Source organism: Camelina sativa, chromosome 4, assembly GCF_000633955.1.
Source record: "Camelina sativa cultivar DH55 chromosome 4, Cs, whole genome shotgun sequence".
Taxonomy (NCBI): domain Eukaryota; kingdom Viridiplantae; phylum Streptophyta; class Magnoliopsida; order Brassicales; family Brassicaceae; genus Camelina; species Camelina sativa.
Window position 1 is genome coordinate 26,338,327 of NC_025688.1, and position 20,305 is coordinate 26,358,631.

The following is a 20,305-nucleotide window of genomic DNA, read 5'->3' on the forward strand; positions in this document are numbered from 1 at the left end:
TGCAAAAAGATTAACTCATTGCAATGCGAAAATGGGGTTCTATACGTATGGAATGTGACGTAAGTCCACTTCCTAATCCTAATTCCTACTCAAGCTACACTCATGGTCACAAATCATCGAGATCTTAAGAGGGTAAATCAATGAAGAAACATAAGTGGACAGATTGAGTCCCACGTTGCAGCAACAGTTAAATTGGGTTCAATCCTACGTACGTTGGGACCCCATATCTCAAGATTAACATTTATGTTGAAATATTCAAGGTGGACAAAAATATGTGTTACATGTCTTGTCTGTCATCGATTTCGATCCAGATATTTTAAGATCTACGTAACAAATAAAAGAATTATATATGGTTAAAGTGAATCAGAACTTTATACCAAAAAAAAAAAAAAAATGAATCAAACATGTATATTATTAGAAGTTTATAACTCGAAAATCTTGAGATTTTTTCTATGTTTTTGGCTCTACATATTCATTAGTTTGCTCTATCTAGAAAAATTACTATATGTTTGTTAATGCACAAATATGTTACTCTAGAAAATGCACAATATTAAATAAAATGTCATATATATAAAATGTCTTCTATTAGACTATTAGAGTATAAATGATTTTATTTATAAAAAATAAATAATATGTAGTAGTTTATATAAATAATGTTAAATCTATACTGGAAAAAACAAATTGAAATGTCTTCATCACTCTTTCTTTCTTATACACTTATATGTATCTTTCAGATATATCTCTAGCGGGAATACTATTGAATATCAAAAGTTACAAATAATATACTGTATATAAATATATTTGTATTCTTATTAGAAAAATAATTGAACATGTCTCACGATTACATTTTCTCCGTTTGAAGTCGGCTCTATTTACAAACAGCTCGTTACAATCAAAAAAGGACATGCTAAATATAAAGAGTTACGTGTATAGTTATTAGTTGTAAATAATGGAGTTTCTAGAAATGATTTCAAAGACAAGATTACCAAAAAATAAATAAATTATTTCAACTTTGACTAGGGGTGGGCGTTCGGTTTTTCGGTTTGGTTTCGGTTCGGTTTTTTCGGTTTACGGTTTTTTTGGTTTTATAAAAATTGAACCATATAGAAACCATATGTAATTCGGTTTGGTTACGGTTCGGTTTTTTCGGTTTTATCAAAAATGAAACCATATAAAAACCATACGTATAACGGTTTGGTTTGGTTTCGGTTTGGTCCCGATTTTTAACGGTTATTCTATACTTTAAAATATAGATAGTGGATACATAACTAAAAAAAAGCATAAAAGTAAAATCTAAACATAATTCAAAAAAATAGAATGCAAATATAGTTTTCTAAACCCAAATACTTAATTAAAATTTAAATTTTTTAAAAGTAAAGGCTATTGAAAAAGAAAACCAGAAAAAAAAACCAAAATAAAAACTTGGAGATCAATAACTATAAGCCCAATAAAGAAAATTAATGATATTATTATGCAATATAAATTTATAAGTTGAAAAACTTATTATATCTAATTATCCTAAAGTTTTATAAAAAACCAAAAAAAATATTCGGTTTTACGGTTTTTAACCAGACCAATTCTAAACCAAATGGTTAATTAAAATAAAAACCAAACGGATTTTTAGACTTAACCATAACCAAACCAAACCATTTATTTCGGTTTGGTTCGGTTCGGTTTTTTGGATTTCGGTTTTTTGTCCACCCCTAACTTTGACAAAAAAAAAAAAATGAAAAAGTAATACGACAAAATCAACTCGTTATACAAACTAAACTGATAAATTGTTTGGAAATTGGAATAGTTTTTATGTCCCAAGAAATGGAATCTACATTAGAATTGCTAGTTTTTTTTAACTGATTAAATTTACCAACTCTTACAAAAAATGTAGTCGAAAGTAATAACGAGGTAATATATCGGAGTGCATATGTCTGCACATCTAGCTATACATATTTGCGTTGATACCAATCTGCATAGAATTGCTTATCCGAAATGTAAACCACATAATACTAAATAAAAGCGTGAAGAAAAGCTCACCACATAACCATAGGATGCTTTTGTTTTATTAGAAATCCCTATATATTGCATCTTTCTATCAGTTTATGTCTCAAACGCTTCACTTGTTGTTTATAATATAGTTGAACATCCATTATCTTTTGTTGAATATGCATTAATGTCACTTTAAGGGACAATAGTGGCTACTTTACTTAGTTGGGGAAGGTTTTTGTGGAATTCGTATCTTAAATTTAATTTGATGAATCAGATAGATGCAATTGTATTATATTAGGTCGCATGAATTTATTTTATATATATGGTGAGAATATAGAGGAATTATTTTAATATGCTAATATTCACTCTAAAGTCTAAACTAATCAGAAAAGGTTTAATGATTCGATCGGTAACACACCTCGATATTTATCGAAGGTTCTACTATATATACTATCCATCATGTGTTAATAATAATTAAGAATTCAATGCACTTATCCAAATAGAAGAGTTGTCCCACGCTCACTCGTCTATATATTATACTTTAGAAGTAATAGGATTTATATATATTTTCGATTATTGATAACAACAAAAATAGAATGTCTGCATGACTGCATATATGACCATTCTACGTTGGATTCAAGCTTTAGATCAACTAAAATTTATAACAAGTGTTCGTAACAAAACTTAACAAACAAATAATAGCCCAATTACTGTATCATTCGTGAACTCATCATAGTGTAGGATCTGTATTCGTGTATCATCCTTATAAAGTAAACTGCCAAGCTCCATATCTTTAGTGTTTGTTTTTTCTAAGGTCAACTTTGTTTATATGAATAATAATATAATGCTGAATTCTAAAGCATTCGTGTTAAGTTGATGAAATAAATAGTTCGAGATGTAAAAAGATAGAATTCTAATTTAATATATCTAAATAGGACTAATGGAATGCTTTAAAAGAAATACAAAAATAATTCTACTTCCATATATATATAGATTTCTATTTAACTTTTTATCAACAACTAATATGCAATATGCCTGATTATATAATCTTGACTATGAAAATAATGAGATTAGTGTGTAAACCATGGTTTATGGCCATTATGTTACAAGTTGTGACCAACTTTTTTACGAGTTAAATAATGATCTCTTAACATACTAGTATAATAGTTATTATATGTCATATGTGGCTATAAAAATTAGCATATCCTTTCGTGACTTCGTGTAAAACTTTCAAGTTATATAAAATATAAAAATAAATGTAAATAGATGAAAAGGTACACTTTGTGTCATGTGAGTGTGGATGTGTGGATTCCACGTAAATTATAGGCTGCTGTCAGAGACAAGTGTCGACTTCTTATGATATAGTTACCGAATCGAATATTTTACGTCTCTGCGATTGGGAATTATATGCTTACACAAAATCCTTCTGACAAAATCTGGCATCTGTATCTGACTTTTGATTCTGTTACGTAAAGATCATTCGTAAGTCTAATTAAAATAACTTTTGAGTTTTCAATATAACTCACATATTTCTACCAAACTAGAATCGATGTGACGACTGACGAGCACGAGCTGAACCATGCACGGTGTCGGACGTCTATCTCCACATAATTTTCTATCTAAAATTCTTATATGATTCATTATTTTGAGACCCGTATAACCAATTTGCTCATAGTGTTTTATTCCCCCCCCCCCCCCCCCCNCCTCTCCTCTATTGGTAGAAGCTAAAATTGATCTTGACACAGTACCAATTAAATTGCTACACTAACATACACATACAACTCGTAGATTTGGGGACTTTTTTGTTTTCATAAAGAAGATTTTGGGACTCTTGATCTGTAATTTAGACTTTTAGTATAAGAGATGGTCTAGTTAATTTATGCTTTAAAGTTGCCCCACATATATATATACACATATGCTTTAAAATGTTTGGACTATAGTCTATAGATATGAATACAAAGTTGTGTGCCTATATATGTATAGACATAGTAATAGCCGACATATAAAAATTGTACTCAAGATTATAAATGTTTTGGGGTTTTCAAAAAAAAATATGAAAACAACACATGAGTTTGATAAGAAATTTGAGAAAGAAAAATAAAGAAAGTGGGCGTGGGTGGGTGCGTATTTGGGTAGTAAAGAGAAACTAGGTTTGAACCCGCACGTACGTGCGGAGTTATTTTTACATAATTTTTAAAAAAATATAATTGGCAAGCGATCAAACCGGTCTAATATGTGTGATTGCAACGTTTAATTTTTTTTTTTTACTCGAAAAAACCCCATTCCTCGTAATTCATATAAGTAAATAGTATGTCCGCATATGTTTTGCTTGAATTCTTGTTCCCAAAATTCTTGTACCGTATTTTGTCATACATGAATATATTCACACAAAAATCTCATAACATGATTACTGTGGAACTAATTTGAACAATTTCTTAAAACATAATAAATCTGTTGTTTAATTTTTTTTTCTTCTTAATATGTAAATTGGGTCAGTTTGGCAACATGGATATTTGATATGATTTTTTTTAACCCTTCAGTGTATTCTTCAATTAATAGTATAGATTTCCTTCAATTATTGAATGAAATATTATTTAATTATACTAATCACAATTTAATGTAAATAATATAGTAAGAGAAGGGAAAATAATAAAATGGGATATAATTGGTCATTAGATCCCTTATATAATTGGTCTTAGTTATGATATTATATCACTGGATTTTATAAATTTTAATTGGTCATTAGATCCCTATATATCTCAGTTATTGGTATAATATTATTACTTGTTTTCATTTTTATTGGACTGGATTTTCTAAATTTTAAGATTTCTGTAAAAACACTATAAACTACATATTTATATATAATGTTTAACTACATAGTTATCCAAATTAAAGTATATTTTATTTGGTGATTATATGTTTTTTTGGGCAAATATAGTTATTGTTTTTAGTAAAAGAATAAACACCGAGTCAGTTTCAAATGATCTTCCATTCTTTCACCATTAGAGCTTTATAAAATTATTAGAAAGGTAACATTATTTATATTTCTGAAGATATGATTTTAAATATATATATTTTTACATCTCATAATATAGTTATATTATTATATTACAATACATAGTGAAATTAATTTAATTTTGAAAATATGTAGGGGATAATATTTATTAATTTTTGAATAATATTTACCAATTTTAGAATTTATACGAGCAAAATATTGTGTATATAAATAAATTGAACAGCAGTGGCAGTTGACAAAATATATATATATATATATGGTAGTGACAGTTTTATGTAATTTTATGGAATACTAAGGGTGAACAATAAATTAGGTACGGAGTTCTCTGGCGACGACAGATCAACTTTTTCTCCAGAATGCTTCTCTTTTAATATATAGAGAATAGGAAAAAGAAAAAAGAGGGCAACAAATCAAAATGGTCATCTAATCACCCTCCAGCAACTTCATTTCCACACACAAACTTTTTGGGCCTACCCAAAGTTCATGTCTTTTTTTTGGTTCTCTTTTGATGAAAATGGTATTTAAGCAATTTGGTGTAATCTCATTGGATTCGAGTCTCTTATAACTGTATTGACGTGTGTATTTATACCATCTATCACATATATTAGTTAGATTACTAAGTTTTTTTCGTCAAGGAAACTTTGTTTTGTCAAGCAACTGAGCAACTCGAACCATTTTTAGCATGTGTTCACTTTTCGATGTACGTACAGTTAAGAGATAATATACAAAATCCTAATTCCCTCATTCTCTTTACCTGCGCTTATACTTGTTTACATCTTAGTGATATAGAACTCCACAATCGTAGCAAGTTTTGGTAGTGATATGTTTGTGTTCTCAATATAGTTATTTTGCTTCTTTTTGTTCTCTTTAGTATATATGTTCGTGTATATATATTACGATTTAAGACTCACTTCTGATTTTGTTGTGACCAGTTGTTTGTGATTATTGGTAGCTGACAAAGGTAAGGGTAAGGCTGTGATTGAAGGCTTTGAAGCTGCATCAAGAGTACTGTACACTAGAAGTGCATGCAAATTAAAAGGATCCTAAAATCTCTCCGTCAGCTGCCCAAGTTTGGACATCCAGTGTAGATGTTCTCGTGGACAGTTGAACAGAACAGTAGCATGAGTATGATGAACACCCTATTGCCAAGTGGGATCACTTTGGTGAGCTTGACCCTAGTGAGCAAACCTATGTGGTAATCGTTAATTAATCCTTTTTTGGCTTCCCTTCGTGTTTATCTTGCCTAATGCTTTAAAGCTTTTGTTGAAACGTTTTTACACTCTATTAGCAGAGCATTAGGGAATGAAGGGAGTATGAAGATACGTTCAGGGGACTAATCTCTCTTCACATAACTAAACAACAAACTGATGAGCACATTGTACTATTAATGAAAAGAGAATGAATATAAAGCTTACAATAATTAATATTAGCTAATTCCAAACTTCTACAAAAAGACTATATCCTTCCAATATGCGACTTCTTGAAATAAAGCAATTAATAGGAGACAAATAAAATCAAGAGCATGAAAGTAATTTATTTTAAAGTAATCAGAAATATCATATAACTCAACTGTTTTCTTAATATCAATAGGCTAGACCAAAATTAAACAAAAAAAAAAAGCCAAAAAGTGTTGGTCAAGTTTCCAAGTAGATGAAGCTCTCACTATCACCCATATAATTCAAGTCAAAATAGCATTTTTTATGAAGCCAAGGGAGTGGTACTCCTTTGATTTCAACCTTTGTCAAGTCATTGCTTTCCAAGTCGTAATACAGAATGTAGAACCGAGAATGCATCTCCACCGGTGCCAAGATAACCTTGCCGTCTTGAGTTGTACCTCTTACCATCAATTCAGTGTCTTGGACTAAATGCCTTTGACAAGTCTGCAAAAAAAGAGTCTTTTTCGACCATTCATTCTTCTTCTTCCCAACGTCTTCGAAAACCCATACATCTGCCGAACCCTCATCTTTAAGGTAAGTATGATGGAAAATTGCTATCTTCCCACCATACTCTATAAGATCCGCCCTCATCGTAACTGCAGGCACATCCTGACCAGCGAAGATCTCCCTAGGTACTGGGATGATCGTAAACAGTTCAGACCTAATGTCAAAACTCACAACCACACAATTATAATTATCAGGCCAAGCTATATAACGTACTACTGATCCACTGGTAGACCGTCCTAGCGGGGCAGGGGCATGATGAAGATAATTTTCAAGTGGAGCAACCTTTTTCCACGAACCTCCAGCTTCTAGTGCGAAGACCCAGTGCTCTGACCTCAGATTACCCAAACGTGGCAATAGCGAGGATATCCCAACCGTGCAGACTAGTTTGTATTGATCACTAACAGGGTCGTGTCCGATATAATACTGGGTGTGAAGCTTCTTTTGACCTCGTTCAGCTTTGATGTCTGATTTTAAGGGAGGTAAGGTCAAGAGTTGTTTGGTGCTAGGGTTATAGATACACGCCTTATTTTGTCCAAGAGAGAAACACATCAAGGCACGAACAACGTTCAAGAAGTAGCCTCCCATCCCTGGGATGCTCAAATCTTGGTCGACGACCACAAAACTAGTGTTGTCTGGAGATGATATTGATAGCAGTAAACGGTGCCCTGCTTTATCCACTAAACACATGTACAGGCGTGGTTGTCGTCGTGTGAGTGTAGTAAACAAACGGTTGCAAAAATATCGACAAGAAATAAGGGATGACCACTCCTTGGAGACGCACTTGAACCTCATCAGGGACTTTGTTGGCAATCTCATAAGAATTTCGATCACAAGATCAATGTTCTCACGAAATTCGGCTGGAAACATTGTCAACGAGTTCTCTCCTTTTGCATCCATTATCTTCGACATGAAGTTAAAAAAAAAATCAAACTTAAATCAGTACATACAAACTATGCCAACCCATTAAGACAAATATCCAAAGCTACGAATTAGCGAGATTGCGTAGACGTGCGTATAAAGGAAGTGTATTCATACCTGAATTTGATCGGAATCTCTGAGAGAGACGACCTGGGAATTGCTCTGACATAACTCCTCCTTTGACTCCGCTTGTTTTAGATCCACCCTTAATCTCTTCATCTCTTTTAACTCTTCAGCACAAATTTCCCAAAAAATCTCCAAAAATTACAACCAAACTCCGATTTTAGGGCTTTGAAGAGAAACCTAGGTTTTATAGTTATCTCTCTCGCAACTCTTAAGTCTTAAGACAAAAAGGTATACATGTAGAAAAGGGAAATGGAAAAAAAAAAAAAAAGGAAATAATAATATATAATAATGTAAGGTGATCAATATGTTCTGCACAAGAAACATTTGTTCCAAAACTATGATCACATCCTAGTAAACGTAATTTCAGTTCCTTGCTTATTTTGTGATCTTGGATTGATTTCACTTTCTTATCTGAACAGCCCTGTTCTTCTCTACAATCACTCTCTCTCTCTGACTTTTCGCTTCCTGTAAAAACACGACATCAATACACACATGATCTTTACCACAACATCTCAACTCAAGAACACATTTTTCTTGAATCCATAACCATAGAGCTAATGCTCTATCATAAGGATACGAATAAAACAATGTACCCACTAGAACATCTACAAGGGCTCATCATGCTATTATCAACATGGATCCAATTCCATTAGTCTCCGAAAGACATGCATTTTTTTTTATATATCTTTAAATGGTACATAATTGTGGGATCTGACACTGCTCATATAACATTTTTTTTTGTTTTTTGATCGAATAGACGCTCTCATAATTATAGTCATAGAGAGAGAGAGATAGAGCCTTTTTGGCCAGTTCGTCGGCTTAACGATTCAAATTTCGGGGAATAAATGAAAAGGTACAAGACAAGAAAAAACTAGATAGAGATAGGATATCGTGTTGAATCCCATGAAGATCCTTCGAGTGGAGCTTCGAATTGAGAGCCTTGACTAGCAGTTGAGAGTCTGAGGCGAAAGAGAGGTGCGTAAAGCCCGATTCGATTGCAACTTCCATTGCGGTGAGAGTTGCCAACGCTTCGGCCATCAGCGGTGATCGGACATGCAGCGCGAGATTTGAACCTTGTCCGATAATTTGGTGGCTTTGATTGTGGAAGGTACAGCCAAGACCAGCCTTTGATTCTGTGATCCAGGACGCATCGGTACAACAGGTAATTAGATTGGAAATCTGGGTCTCTGGTTGTCGCCGAATTAGTGGAATAGGGGCAGGGACGATTGAGGGTTTACGGATCTGGGATTGTTGCCATTCCTTTGCTCGTAGGATGGCCTCTTCTGCGGAGGTGTGTTTTTTACTAAAGTTAGATTGTTGCGGGATGTCCAGATGAGCCATAGAATCCATGGGAATAGGGGCCGTCGCCGATGCCGGATGGGGGAAGGCAAGTTAGCTTCGACAACACCCTGAGTCCCGACTGGGTCGAGGATATTCTTGTTGGTTCAAAGTTTTCTTTGAAAGGGGCTTGGCTCCAAATCTTTGTTGCAAAAGGGCAGTGGAAGAATAAGTGTAGCTCTGTTTCCGCTGCTTCACAATGTGGGCAAGAGACTGACTCAGTGATCATTCTGTGGGATAGGTTCTCTCCTACAGGTAAAGCCTTTTGAGCTATCTTCTTGAGGTCAAAATAGCACTCTTTATGAAAGCAAAGGCGTGGTACTCCTTTGGTTTCAACCTTTCTCAAATCATTGCTTTGCACATCATAACACAGAATGTAGAATTGAGAACGCATCTGCAACGGTGCCAAGATAACCTGCCTTCTTGAGTTGTACCTTTTACGATCAATTCAATGTCATGGACTAAATGCCTTTGACAATGGCTTCAAACCCAGACTCTTAATATTCGACCATTTATTCTTCGCAGCGTCTTTCAACACCCATAGATCAACCGAGCCCTCGTCTTTTAAGGTAGCTGTGATTGAAAATAGCTAATTTCCCACCATACTCTATAAGATCGGCCTTCATCATCAGTGCAGGGAGAGGCACATCCCTAATTTTCTTAGGTATTAGGACGGTAGTAACCTCTTCAGACCTAGCTAGTGTCGAAACTCACAACCGCACAATTTTACATATCAACCCAGGCCAGATAATGTACTACTCCATTGATAGACCGTCCTGCAGAGACAGGAGCATGAGGATGGTAATTTCCACGTGGAACAACCTTTTTCATTGAGCTACAAATTTATATCAAACCCCTCCTAGTCTTGTTCTCATTAGGAAGAGGAAACTTTCTTATTATATATTATGTAAATTCTTATAAAAAAAAATAGTAATGGAAACAAAAGAAGCGATTTAAAAGATTCAGTTTTGCTCTTAACCTAAGACAAAAAAGGACATTACCGGAGATATCTTGGGGAACAAGATATGTCGATGACCATTATGGTTTATCAGCTTCGGAAAAAAAAAAATAATAATAAAATAAGCACGCAAGTTCCTAAAATTAAGATGAAAAATATTATTTTTACAAAACCATGTGAAAACTATTTGGATTTTGAAATATGTCATTTGATCTAGACACTAGAGTTTTCACAAATTGGATTTGATTTTTCATTCTTATGTAAATTTAGCATTTAAATTTCTGTTTTATTTGAATTCTTAAAACTTGAATGCTTTAAAAAATATATAAACAAACTTCTTATATTCTAAAAAATAATATTATTGCAATGATAGATTGATAAGGTTTGTGTCTGTATGTGTTGACTTATTTAAATTTTAACTAAAAATAAATTAAAAACACATCCGCGACCGACATGAGTAAAAAAATATTTATCAATCCTTAGGATATATTTACCTACGGATGTAGTTGAAGCGTCAACAATAATGGAAATTGGAGTCCCATGACAACAAATGGCACAACAACTACTAATGGATTAGAGGGGTTAAAAAAAATTCAAATCCGTCTTGCCATCCATTTACAATTACTAATGCAAAGTATTATGCTCAAAAATCTTAGCCACATTCAGATTTTTATTTGTTGACAAAACTTGTAGCTAGATTTTATAATAGAAGATTAGAACAAAATCTGTCTTAATTTAAAAGCCTGTCAGCAACAATACACTGAGTCTAATCATCTAAAGTGTCAGTGACAATAACAATATTGGTATTATGCCAAATACATCTATACAACAACTGAGAGAAAAGAAATACAAGATTCATCTATGTTAATTAAACTATTCAGTACCCAACTTCCACTAATTTACAGTAGATCTAAACCTAATTGTTACTCTCATGGGTTCCAAGTTGTCGACTGGTGCCTAGAGAATATGACATCTAATATAAAATATAGTTTTCTTAACTAATCAAATTTAACATGAAGGAAATTAGCTTATATGAGAAACATCTATTCATTTAGTTAGAAGATAAAATTATCTAAATTCTAATCTAACATGACATGTGCAGTAAATGTTCATGACAAATAAGATAGTCCCACCAAAAACAACGAAAACATGACATATGCAATCAATGTATTATGTTAGTTAGTAATTTGTCTATTGAACGAATGGTTTTTCGCTTATCTTTTGTTTTTTACCTTGTTGTGATTACAAATTCTATCAAGAAAACCAAATATCCAAAGCTATTAATTTGTTGATAAAAGTTAAATAGAAATATATATATATATATGGAAGTAGAATTATTTTCGTATTTCTTTTAAAGCATTCCATTAGTCCTATTTAGATATATTAAATTAGAATTCTATCATCTCAAATTATTTATTTCATCAACTTAACACGAATGCTTTAGAATTCAGCATTATATTATTATTCATATAAACAAAGTTGACCTTAAAAAAAAAACAAACACTAAAGATATGGAGCTTGGCAGTTTGCTTTATAAGGATGATACACGAATACAGATCCTACACTATGATGAGTTCACGAATGATACAGTAATTGGGCTATTATTTGTTTGTTAAGTTTTGTTACGAACACTTATCATAATTTTTAGTTGATCTAAAGCTTGAATCCAACGTAGAATGGTCATATGTGCAATATGTCAGATTATACATACATGTAATCTAGATGACGAAAATAATAATGAGATTAGAGTAAACCATTATGTTACAAGTTGCGACCAATTTCTTTTACGAGTTACTATGCTAGTATTATAGTCATGTTGCTAAATAGAATAGCATATCCATTCGTGTAAAACTTTCAAATTATATTAAAAGAAAAAATGTACATAGATGAAAAGGTGCACTGTCATGTGAGTAGTGTGGATGTGTGGATTCCGCACCTAAGTTTCAGAGATTGTCGTTTGGTGTAGACTACTACTATTTCATTTTTCCGCCTGCATCAGACTTCCTCCTGTAGAAGAGCACATCCGCAGCACCTGACTTCACATCATCTTCGTTTATATGTGATATATGGCTGTCATCGAAGTTATACCACCTATTGTCGTCCAAAAGCTGCAGACCATATTCGATAATTAAAAAGAGAAGTAACAAACTCAGAAGTGGAAACAGATTGAAAAAGTTAAGTTGCTCAAACTGACCTTGATATGTGCAGTGTAGTGTCCGCTGCCCATACCACCATAATGGTTGGTCAAGGCATAGAGCTCATATAGTTGTGGTTGAGATAGGTTTTTGTTGGCTACATACTTTGTTAAATCTAAGTCATGAATAGGAAAGTTAACAAATGTTTCCAACTTATGCTTCATGGATCGGCTGTATGAGAATCTCTTTAGATGTATGACTAAGACCTCAGGAAGCCTCCACAGATCAAGCTTTTTGCTTGCCTGCCTTCTTTCATTGCATTGCGGACAGAACCTACACAGAGAGAAAGAAAAAATGATACCATTGATTGATTTAGCAACTAAGTAGAAGGTAGTGGCTAAAATCTACTGCAAGAATACAGTGTGTTCAACTTCGATCCGTAATAGACACTAGCAATTTCTCAACATCATTCATCATCTTTTAGTAATGTGTACTTCAACTTTTACCACAAACCACCACAAACGAATCTACCACAGCCCACAGGAAGGAAGTAAAAGGAGAAAAGACAGCTTACCACATTTCGTCAGGCACCAAAGGCTCTTCGCGTAGAAACGCTTCCAAACATGCATATAAAGAAAGAGGTTCTGAACGACCCTTCTTCGTAGCAGGTCCGTATTTGAGTACTTCAGGCAAACTCTCGAGGCAAGTGATATCATACATACCTGAGAGTTCTGGTGCCCAATCCAAATATATAGTCACCGAAGCTGATGGTAATTTAATAGCTTCTGCTTCATCGTCTGGCAGATTAACTGTTTTATTGTTTTCATCAATGAGTTGCAGGGATAACTTGGAAGCACCCAATTCGGAGGAATTACTTTTCTTGGCCTTTTTCAGTCCACCAACTTTATCTTCTTCCTCACAGTTATTAAATCGAGCCGACCTTCTCTCAGGGATGCTAGAATCAGAACTTCCTCTTTCGCCCACAGATTCTTCCCTCCGAAAAGGTGAAAGCATATTCTGGACGATGCAGTGGATTTTTCCTTTGGCGAGCGCATCTCCACGTGAAGCTGATGAGAGAAGAGGCGTTCCACAGGGTTTCAACTGTACTGTACTTTCACGTTCCCCAGCTTTCCTGAAACATGGTACAATAAGATGATAAAGAAGAGAACAAACAGATGATAAAATATAACCTTCCTCAGATCAGCATTCATCAAACATTCAAAAATTAGTCAGAAATCAAAGGCTGAAGAAGTGGTGAGGCCACAAAGAATATAGAGTTTTGAAGTTGTAAGAAAGTAAACCAAAAGATATTGATTATAAAAGCGGAACGTTATTATCCCAAAGTAATCCAAGAATTAGTTCATACAAAATAGATTGAGATATATAACTTACTGATCTCTACGGCGGAGGACTAGTCTAAGCAAAGTCGTATTCTCTGAAGATTTTGATAGTTTGTATGCAGCAAGGTGATCATCGTCTTTGATACTGGACAATGGAGTTAGAGGGTCTTCAAATAATCTATGGATAAAATTATTCCGGATCTGCGAAAAACATATTAAACTCAGTTAAGCCAAAGCCAAAAGACCAACATCTTACTAAAAAAAAACTTGAAGCCACAAACCTCTGCAAGCTTCAGCTCTTCAGTTTGTTTCAAGGAACAAGCACTTGTTAGTGCCTGTATCAAGTCTCTGCAACGTCCCTGCTTTGAAACATTGACGGTTATTGTGGAAGGTAAGGCAGTTTTATCACAAGAAAAAACTGTGACTGTTATCGCCCGTGTTGTGTTGAACTGAAGCGGCAAAGACAGGTACATGAAAGGATCAAATGTTACGGAAACCTTGTTGCATATTGGACAAACCAGTGTTGACTTATATTGCCCCTGTGAGGTGAGACACAGTAGGAGAATGAGTTTCCCACATTGCTAAGAAATTGAAACCAAAACAAAACCAACTATGTACCCTGGGTCTGAACACAAGCTGAATATCAGTTACAAAATAGAGTAAATGCCTAATAGAAAAGCTGATATATGATGGATGGTATTAGCACTCAGACAACCGAGATTTGCATAAAGTCTCAATACTAAGTTCAATATGCACAGAGAGACAAGTGATGTACCCATTTAGAACACTGCGTCTCTGTAAAAAGTTGCAAAGTATTTTTTACTAGGACAATCTAACTCTTTTGATATAACTTAGATTCTACGGAGCCCCTAAAAATTAGGAGGGACTGGAATTTCAGTAACTCGTGTCTATTATTTGAGTGACCATACAACAGATTACTAGGCCGTTATAGAGTCAAACCAAATGCAAGCCTAATCCATAATACTAGTATCAGTTTTAATGCCCAATATCATAGAGATGAGTCGATAAACCGAAAAGAATTTTCTAAAAGATATGCATCTGACCTGACAAACATCAACAATTATTGAGTCATTACGAGCAATATGATTAGCCCAAAACTCATCAGCAACTTCTTCATCAGGGCGCCCATCTGCGTCTCGAGAATTTATATATGGCTTGTGCTTAACACGATTTAGATCCTCGTGAAGACCATCCAGCAGAAACGCTAAAAGCTCCTGCAATACGAGAGCCTTAATTCCTTGAGCTACAATGCAAATACAGCTTAACGGAAATATCTGGTTAGGCTGGCAAACCTGTGAATCATGTTGATTGTACCCACTAAATTGAGGAGCAAACCGAGCAAGTTTTGCTTTGAAAGGACGGGGTGCAATTGGTGTGCGCCCAGGAGCCCATAACTTCCTGAGTAAGTCACCAAATGCAGTAGCTAACTCTCCCTGTGCACAATGATTCAAATGCAGTCAAGTATTGATCTGAAATCAACAACNAGAGCTAACTCTCCCTGTGCACAATGATTCAAATGCAGTCAAGTATTGATCTGAAATCAACAACTCATATGTTCAGAGAGAAACAATGCTCGTGATCTACACAAGAAAATGTCACTGATTACCTACCAAGTAATACTACCCTAACCAACTGATGATGAAATATTGTTTGGAGATATAACCTACAACTTTTAGTGATATATAATATCTTATATATTCCAACATTATTACAGGTGTAGCCTATCAAGAATGTTTGGGACTCCCAAGCATGCAGTACTGCAACCGGGAAACACAAATGAAGTCGAAGGCTNAAGGTGTAGCCTATCAAGAATGTTTGGGACTAAAGCATACCCCCAAGCATGCAGTACTGCAACCGGGAAACACAAATGAAGTCGAAGGCTCTAAGCATACCTATGTACTTAAACCTACGCACACACTTATGTATCCATCAGATTTATGAGTAGCAAGGAACTTACAACCATGCCAAGAGGATTTTGCCAATTTATTTCTTGATGATAGTCTTCTTGAAAGTAACTAGCAAACTCAGGTGTATGGACCAGACACTGTATAGCACTATTCATGAAACAAGTATTCCCGAGATTTAGCAGCCCTGTCAAGCCAGCTGTGGATCCCCTTGTGGTGACACCAGTGCTACTGTATGTGCTATCAAAAGATTGTGAAACTTCTAAACTACCACCTCTGAATGTGTTCCTGCTTGAAGAGAACCCCCCTGCAGCTGCCAAGCTTGATTTAGAAGGCTCAATGAGAATAGAAGTAGAGTCTTCATCCACCAATCCATTCTCTTGGGCAGATCGAATGAGAGCACTTGACAATGTACCATTGATGTCAACCACCTCCACCAAAATCTGTTTTTTAAAATGAGTGGGAGACTAAATGAGTCAGTAAGGATACCGAACAAGATAAACATTAGAGTAGAGAGCATATAAATCGTAAGCGCTAACTAAACAATTGGACTGAAGCATAATCATTTCAATTTCAAATGTTGCCCTCGCGGTCAAAATTTGCAAAAGCCAAAACCTAATAGCAATAAGAACTCCAGCTAACTTAGTACTGGAGAACTGTAATGCATTATCCATTCTGTCCTCGCAGCAATTGGCCAAAAAGATATACAACAAACTTGACATACCCAGAAACAATGTCAGAAAACTATGACAGACGTTCAAGTAGCATATAACTGATAACATTTTAAGGGAAACAAAAAAAAAGAACTGAACTCACATCCTGATCCATTTGTAGGTTGGCATCGTCCAGTGTCTTATCTAAGTCATACATCAATAAATGTTTTTGGTGGCCATAGTAATCCCAAATACGTACCTATACGATGGAAAATGCACACGTAAGAAAGAGAAAGGGAAAGAAAAGAATATTAAAAAATTATCATTTAAACGGATGTTTGATAACATAGGGATATTAGATCTTTACATGCTCTAAGTCGAGGTCAAAAATTTCACAGGCTCTTCGATGGAGCTCTCTGATAGTTTCCTGCACAACAAAGTTTTAACAGTACAACGAGGTAGCAGAGTAAATGAGTTCAGATTTTAAAGTGAAGGACCATGAAGTAAAAGAACTGAAAAGAGGATGTACCTTTTTGCTTATTCTTATGGCACTGTGGTCACTTTTGGGCATCAAAAGTAGCTGAAGACGTAAAGGGTAAACCTCCACAGCCAACTCTGTTTGAGAGAGACCTGAGCTAATGACTCTCCGCGCCAAAGTTGGACCACCCCCATACCTTGTAAAACAGAAGCAACAATCCATCATAACTTGAAGTGAAAAAAAGCCATAATACAGTGATGTAGTAAATAAGAAACCCAAGGAATGGCGTTATAAGTTTTATACTAAGCATAACTGCATAAGCAACTAAAAAACACCAGATGCATACAAAATGAGCTTGGTAGAGGTACAGACACTAGAGGTAAATGATCTAAACTTGACCCAACATAACTAAGATAAGCAAGAAAGTCGAACGCACTAGAATAGACATAGAAATAATGTAGCCCACACAAGATGAAGAGATGTACAGTTTCATAAATGTTCCATTGTGCTGCCCTTAAAACTCACCATGAACGCAATTGGTTCCACACTTCTTGAGGGAGCAAAACATAGTCGCGGCCTTCCTGGAGTGTTTCAATGATCTCACTAGTATTACTAGTGTCCTCCAGTGAAGAATCATAGATCAAATCAGAGTTATCAATCCTAGAAGGCTTCTTTAGAGTGCTTGAGCCAGCAGAGTCGCAATGCTCTGAGAGTGAAGACCCCTCATTTGTGTTGCATGGTTGGTCTTGATTAACATACTCAATCCATCCTTGCCACCATCTGGACAGAAAAAAAGTAATAAAAGAGAAACTGTTCTCAAAGATGACACTCAAGAAGTACCATAAGAGAAAAAAATCAAGACTAACCCAATCCCTAAACCCTAACTAAGAAACGAAAAGTCAAAAATGGCGAAGAGATAGATATAACTCTCAGGGAAAACGCATCATAAACAACAAAGCTACAAGTGACAATAGGCGAGCGGAATAAATCAAAGCCTTTGACATACCTCTGAGTGATGAGATAAAAGGTATCGCCTTCTTTGCTGTTAGCCTCAGCAGCAATAGCAATGTCTCTAATAAAAACTCGCTCTTCCTCGGGAGACAGGTCCGTGCTGCTACTACTGCTTCCCATCGAAACCTCCGCCATATCTCTCTCGTAAAATAATTAGGATACCTAAATTCCTATTCAGCTTTAAGTCGGCTTTTTTCGCGAATTCGGGGAACGAAATCTGAGCTGATTAAACGTCGGTGATGCTGATAGGTCGAACAAACCGTGCTTCGCCGTACGCCTCCGTCGAGAGCAAGGCGGTGGCTAAGATAAACCCTTACGGTTATTATTTTTTTTGTGTGGGAGGACAAAGTAGAGTGAGCCGCTCGCTCGCTAACAAAATGTCTCGAAGGAACCTCTCTCTCTCTCTTTTTCTCTAAAAACAGATCGTTGCTGGCTTGGCTTGGCTCCTCGATACTATTTTTCGAATTATTTTCCACAAAATTCCAAAAGTTTTTTTTGATTAATGGAAATTATGAGAACAATTACATGTGATTTGACCATACGCTATTATTTCATGCTTTTCTCTATGCTCACCTTCATATGTATTAAAATCACGGCCAATAACGATAATTACACATTACTGTATGTAAATTTATATTGAAAGGTTAATTTTTGTTTTTTTAAAATAACAAAACTGTTGGATTTTATTTTTTTGCTATTCTATAATCTAAAAATCCAGAACATGTGTGGAAAACTTTAAACAATAGTTAGGGTATTATTAGCATTCATCTTACAGTAGTCTGAATTGATTGGCACAATTGGATCAGAAACATCAACTAATAAATAAAAAGTACATTAAATTATTATTATTAATGCGTAGTAGAGGTAAAGTTACTAATTAACACTTTGAGATATTTTTTTCAGATTATTAATTAATTGGTGGCCTCTGGTCAAGAATTCACTCCATCTCTCTCTCTAGAAAAAAAAAAAAAAGTAAGCTCTTTTTTCGCAAATCTGAGTTCTCTTCCTCGTAATGCGAATCCAACCTCTCTTCGTCGAGCTCAGGTAAGACCTTTAATGCTGATTCGTGCTGTTCTCCTTTCCGATCATCTTGTCTCTCTGCTTCTTCCCGCTAATCGTTTCTTTTTTTTTTATGCTATTCGAAGTATTAATTTTGTTACATATATCTTTCTTCTTTGAGGTAGTGTATACGATCGTTCTTGAAATTGGATTCAAGAAAGTGACAAGCTTCAGAGGATTAGGATGAAAGAAACGGGTCATTACGTGCCACCACCTTATGTTCCATTAAGACAGTCAGATTCTGAAGCTGATTCTGAAGCTGAAGTCAAGACCGTTACTCCAAATCTGGAAATTGCTGTTTCTCAAAGCTCAAAAGATGATGATCCGAGACAATGGTCATCTGGTATATGCGCCTGCTTCGACGATATGCAGAGCTGTATGCTACTCTCTGTCTTCCAAACCCTTCATTTTACTTGAGGAACCAATTTTTTTAAAGGTGCCTCTTTGAATTGACCTGTCAGATATGCCTGCCTATGTGTTTGTGGTTCTAGTTAATAGTTCTTGCTGAGTTTTTTTTTTTTTTGGTTAGAAGGATAACCATTTGCATTTCTTGAATAGGTTGGTTGGGAAAGAAACTTAAGTTTAGGTGTTGAAACTTTGGTGCAGGAAATTTTGCCACGATTTATTTGCTTGAGCTTTCCTTGTGCTACTTACTTCTCTTGGACGTGATTATGTTTTCTTGTTTTTGGTAAAGATCATCATCATCTAGACAACTGTTTTGAGAGCAACTTTAGAACTTACTGCGGTTTGTTTTTGGATGCACAGGTTGTATAGGTTTGTTCTGTCCATGTTATATCTTTGGCAAAAACGCAGAGTTTTTGGGGTCTGGAACATTTGCAGGACCCTGCTTAACTCATTGCATTTCATGGGCTTTGGTCAACACCATTTGCTGCTTTGCCACAAATGGCGTGTTACTCGGCCTGCCGGGATGCTTTGTGTCATGTTATGCTTGCGGATACCGCAGGTCATTAAGAACCAAGTATAATTTACAGGTACGAATTACTCAAATGGACATATATGCTTCCATTTGGTCTGTGCAGCGTTTCTGACTGATGTAAACAATCTTTGATGCAGGAGGCTCCATGTGGGGATTTTGTTACACACTTCTTCTGTCACTTGTGTGCCATTTGCCAAGAATACAGAGAGATTCAAGAACGTAGAAGCGGCTCATATCCTCCCGGCATGAAGATGGCTATCACCGATGCTCCCTTGGCTCAAACCATGAATTCAGCTAACTGATCACTTTTTCTCCCCTTGAGTTTTTAGTTTCTATTGTAGAGGGCATCTTTCTTGTCACCGACTTTTTGCTATGTATTTGAGAAGTGTGATGAGTAAAGTAACTTTGAGTTGTAAGTTTATCTTAGATAAAAGGTTTGATTAGTAAGGTATGTTGCTCTTTTCGTGAAGACTGATATATTTCTT

General features: G+C 35.1%; 3 protein-coding genes and 1 long non-coding RNA gene across 8 annotated transcripts; 2 read left to right on the forward strand and 2 right to left on the reverse strand.

Annotated features, from left to right (window-relative positions):
• On the forward strand, window positions 5,581-6,402 carry LOC104782577. Of its 2 annotated transcripts, none has more exons than XR_767031.2 (3): window positions 5,581-5,699; window positions 5,932-6,194; window positions 6,288-6,402. It is a non-coding gene; the product is annotated as an uncharacterized LOC104782577 (long non-coding RNA). The 2 variants fall into 2 exon arrangements; XR_767030.2 differs by having other exon boundaries at window positions 6,291-6,402.
• On the reverse strand, window positions 6,634-8,115 carry LOC104782578 (F-box/LRR-repeat protein At2g40920-like). Its single transcript, XM_010507546.1, has 2 exons — window positions 7,978-8,115; window positions 6,634-7,842 (listed from the first exon to the last, which is right to left on the reverse strand). The coding sequence occupies exons 1-2, from the start codon at window positions 8,077-8,079 to the stop codon at window positions 6,634-6,636; spliced, it is 1,311 nt and encodes a 436-aa protein (XP_010505848.1). The 5' UTR covers window positions 8,080-8,115.
• Window positions 12,002-18,279, reverse strand: LOC104782579 (ubiquitin carboxyl-terminal hydrolase 5-like). Its single transcript, XM_010507547.2, has 13 exons — window positions 17,820-18,279; window positions 17,339-17,593; window positions 16,865-17,009; window positions 16,703-16,762; window positions 16,499-16,594; window positions 15,736-16,125; window positions 15,071-15,211; window positions 14,822-14,992; window positions 14,039-14,296; window positions 13,810-13,958; window positions 12,992-13,549; window positions 12,477-12,750; window positions 12,002-12,390 (listed from the first exon to the last, which is right to left on the reverse strand). Exons 1-13 carry the CDS (start codon window positions 17,957-17,959, stop codon window positions 12,256-12,258), a joined length of 2,772 nt encoding a protein of 923 aa, XP_010505849.1. The 5' UTR covers window positions 17,960-18,279; the 3' UTR covers window positions 12,002-12,255.
• LOC104782581 (protein PLANT CADMIUM RESISTANCE 10-like) lies at window positions 18,739-20,281 on the forward strand. 4 transcript variants are annotated; one of them, XM_010507552.1, is made up of 4 exons: window positions 18,739-18,868; window positions 19,009-19,259; window positions 19,649-19,875; window positions 19,961-20,281. In XM_010507552.1, exons 2-4 carry the CDS (start codon window positions 19,067-19,069, stop codon window positions 20,120-20,122), a joined length of 582 nt encoding a protein of 193 aa, XP_010505854.1. In that variant the 5' UTR covers window positions 18,739-18,868; window positions 19,009-19,066; the 3' UTR covers window positions 20,123-20,281. The 4 variants fall into 4 exon arrangements, 3 of the variants coding, with proteins under 3 accessions (XP_010505854.1, XP_010505853.1, XP_010505852.1); XM_010507551.1 differs by having other exon boundaries at window positions 18,741-18,868; window positions 19,005-19,259; window positions 19,958-20,281; XM_010507550.2 differs by having other exon boundaries at window positions 18,742-18,868; window positions 19,958-20,281.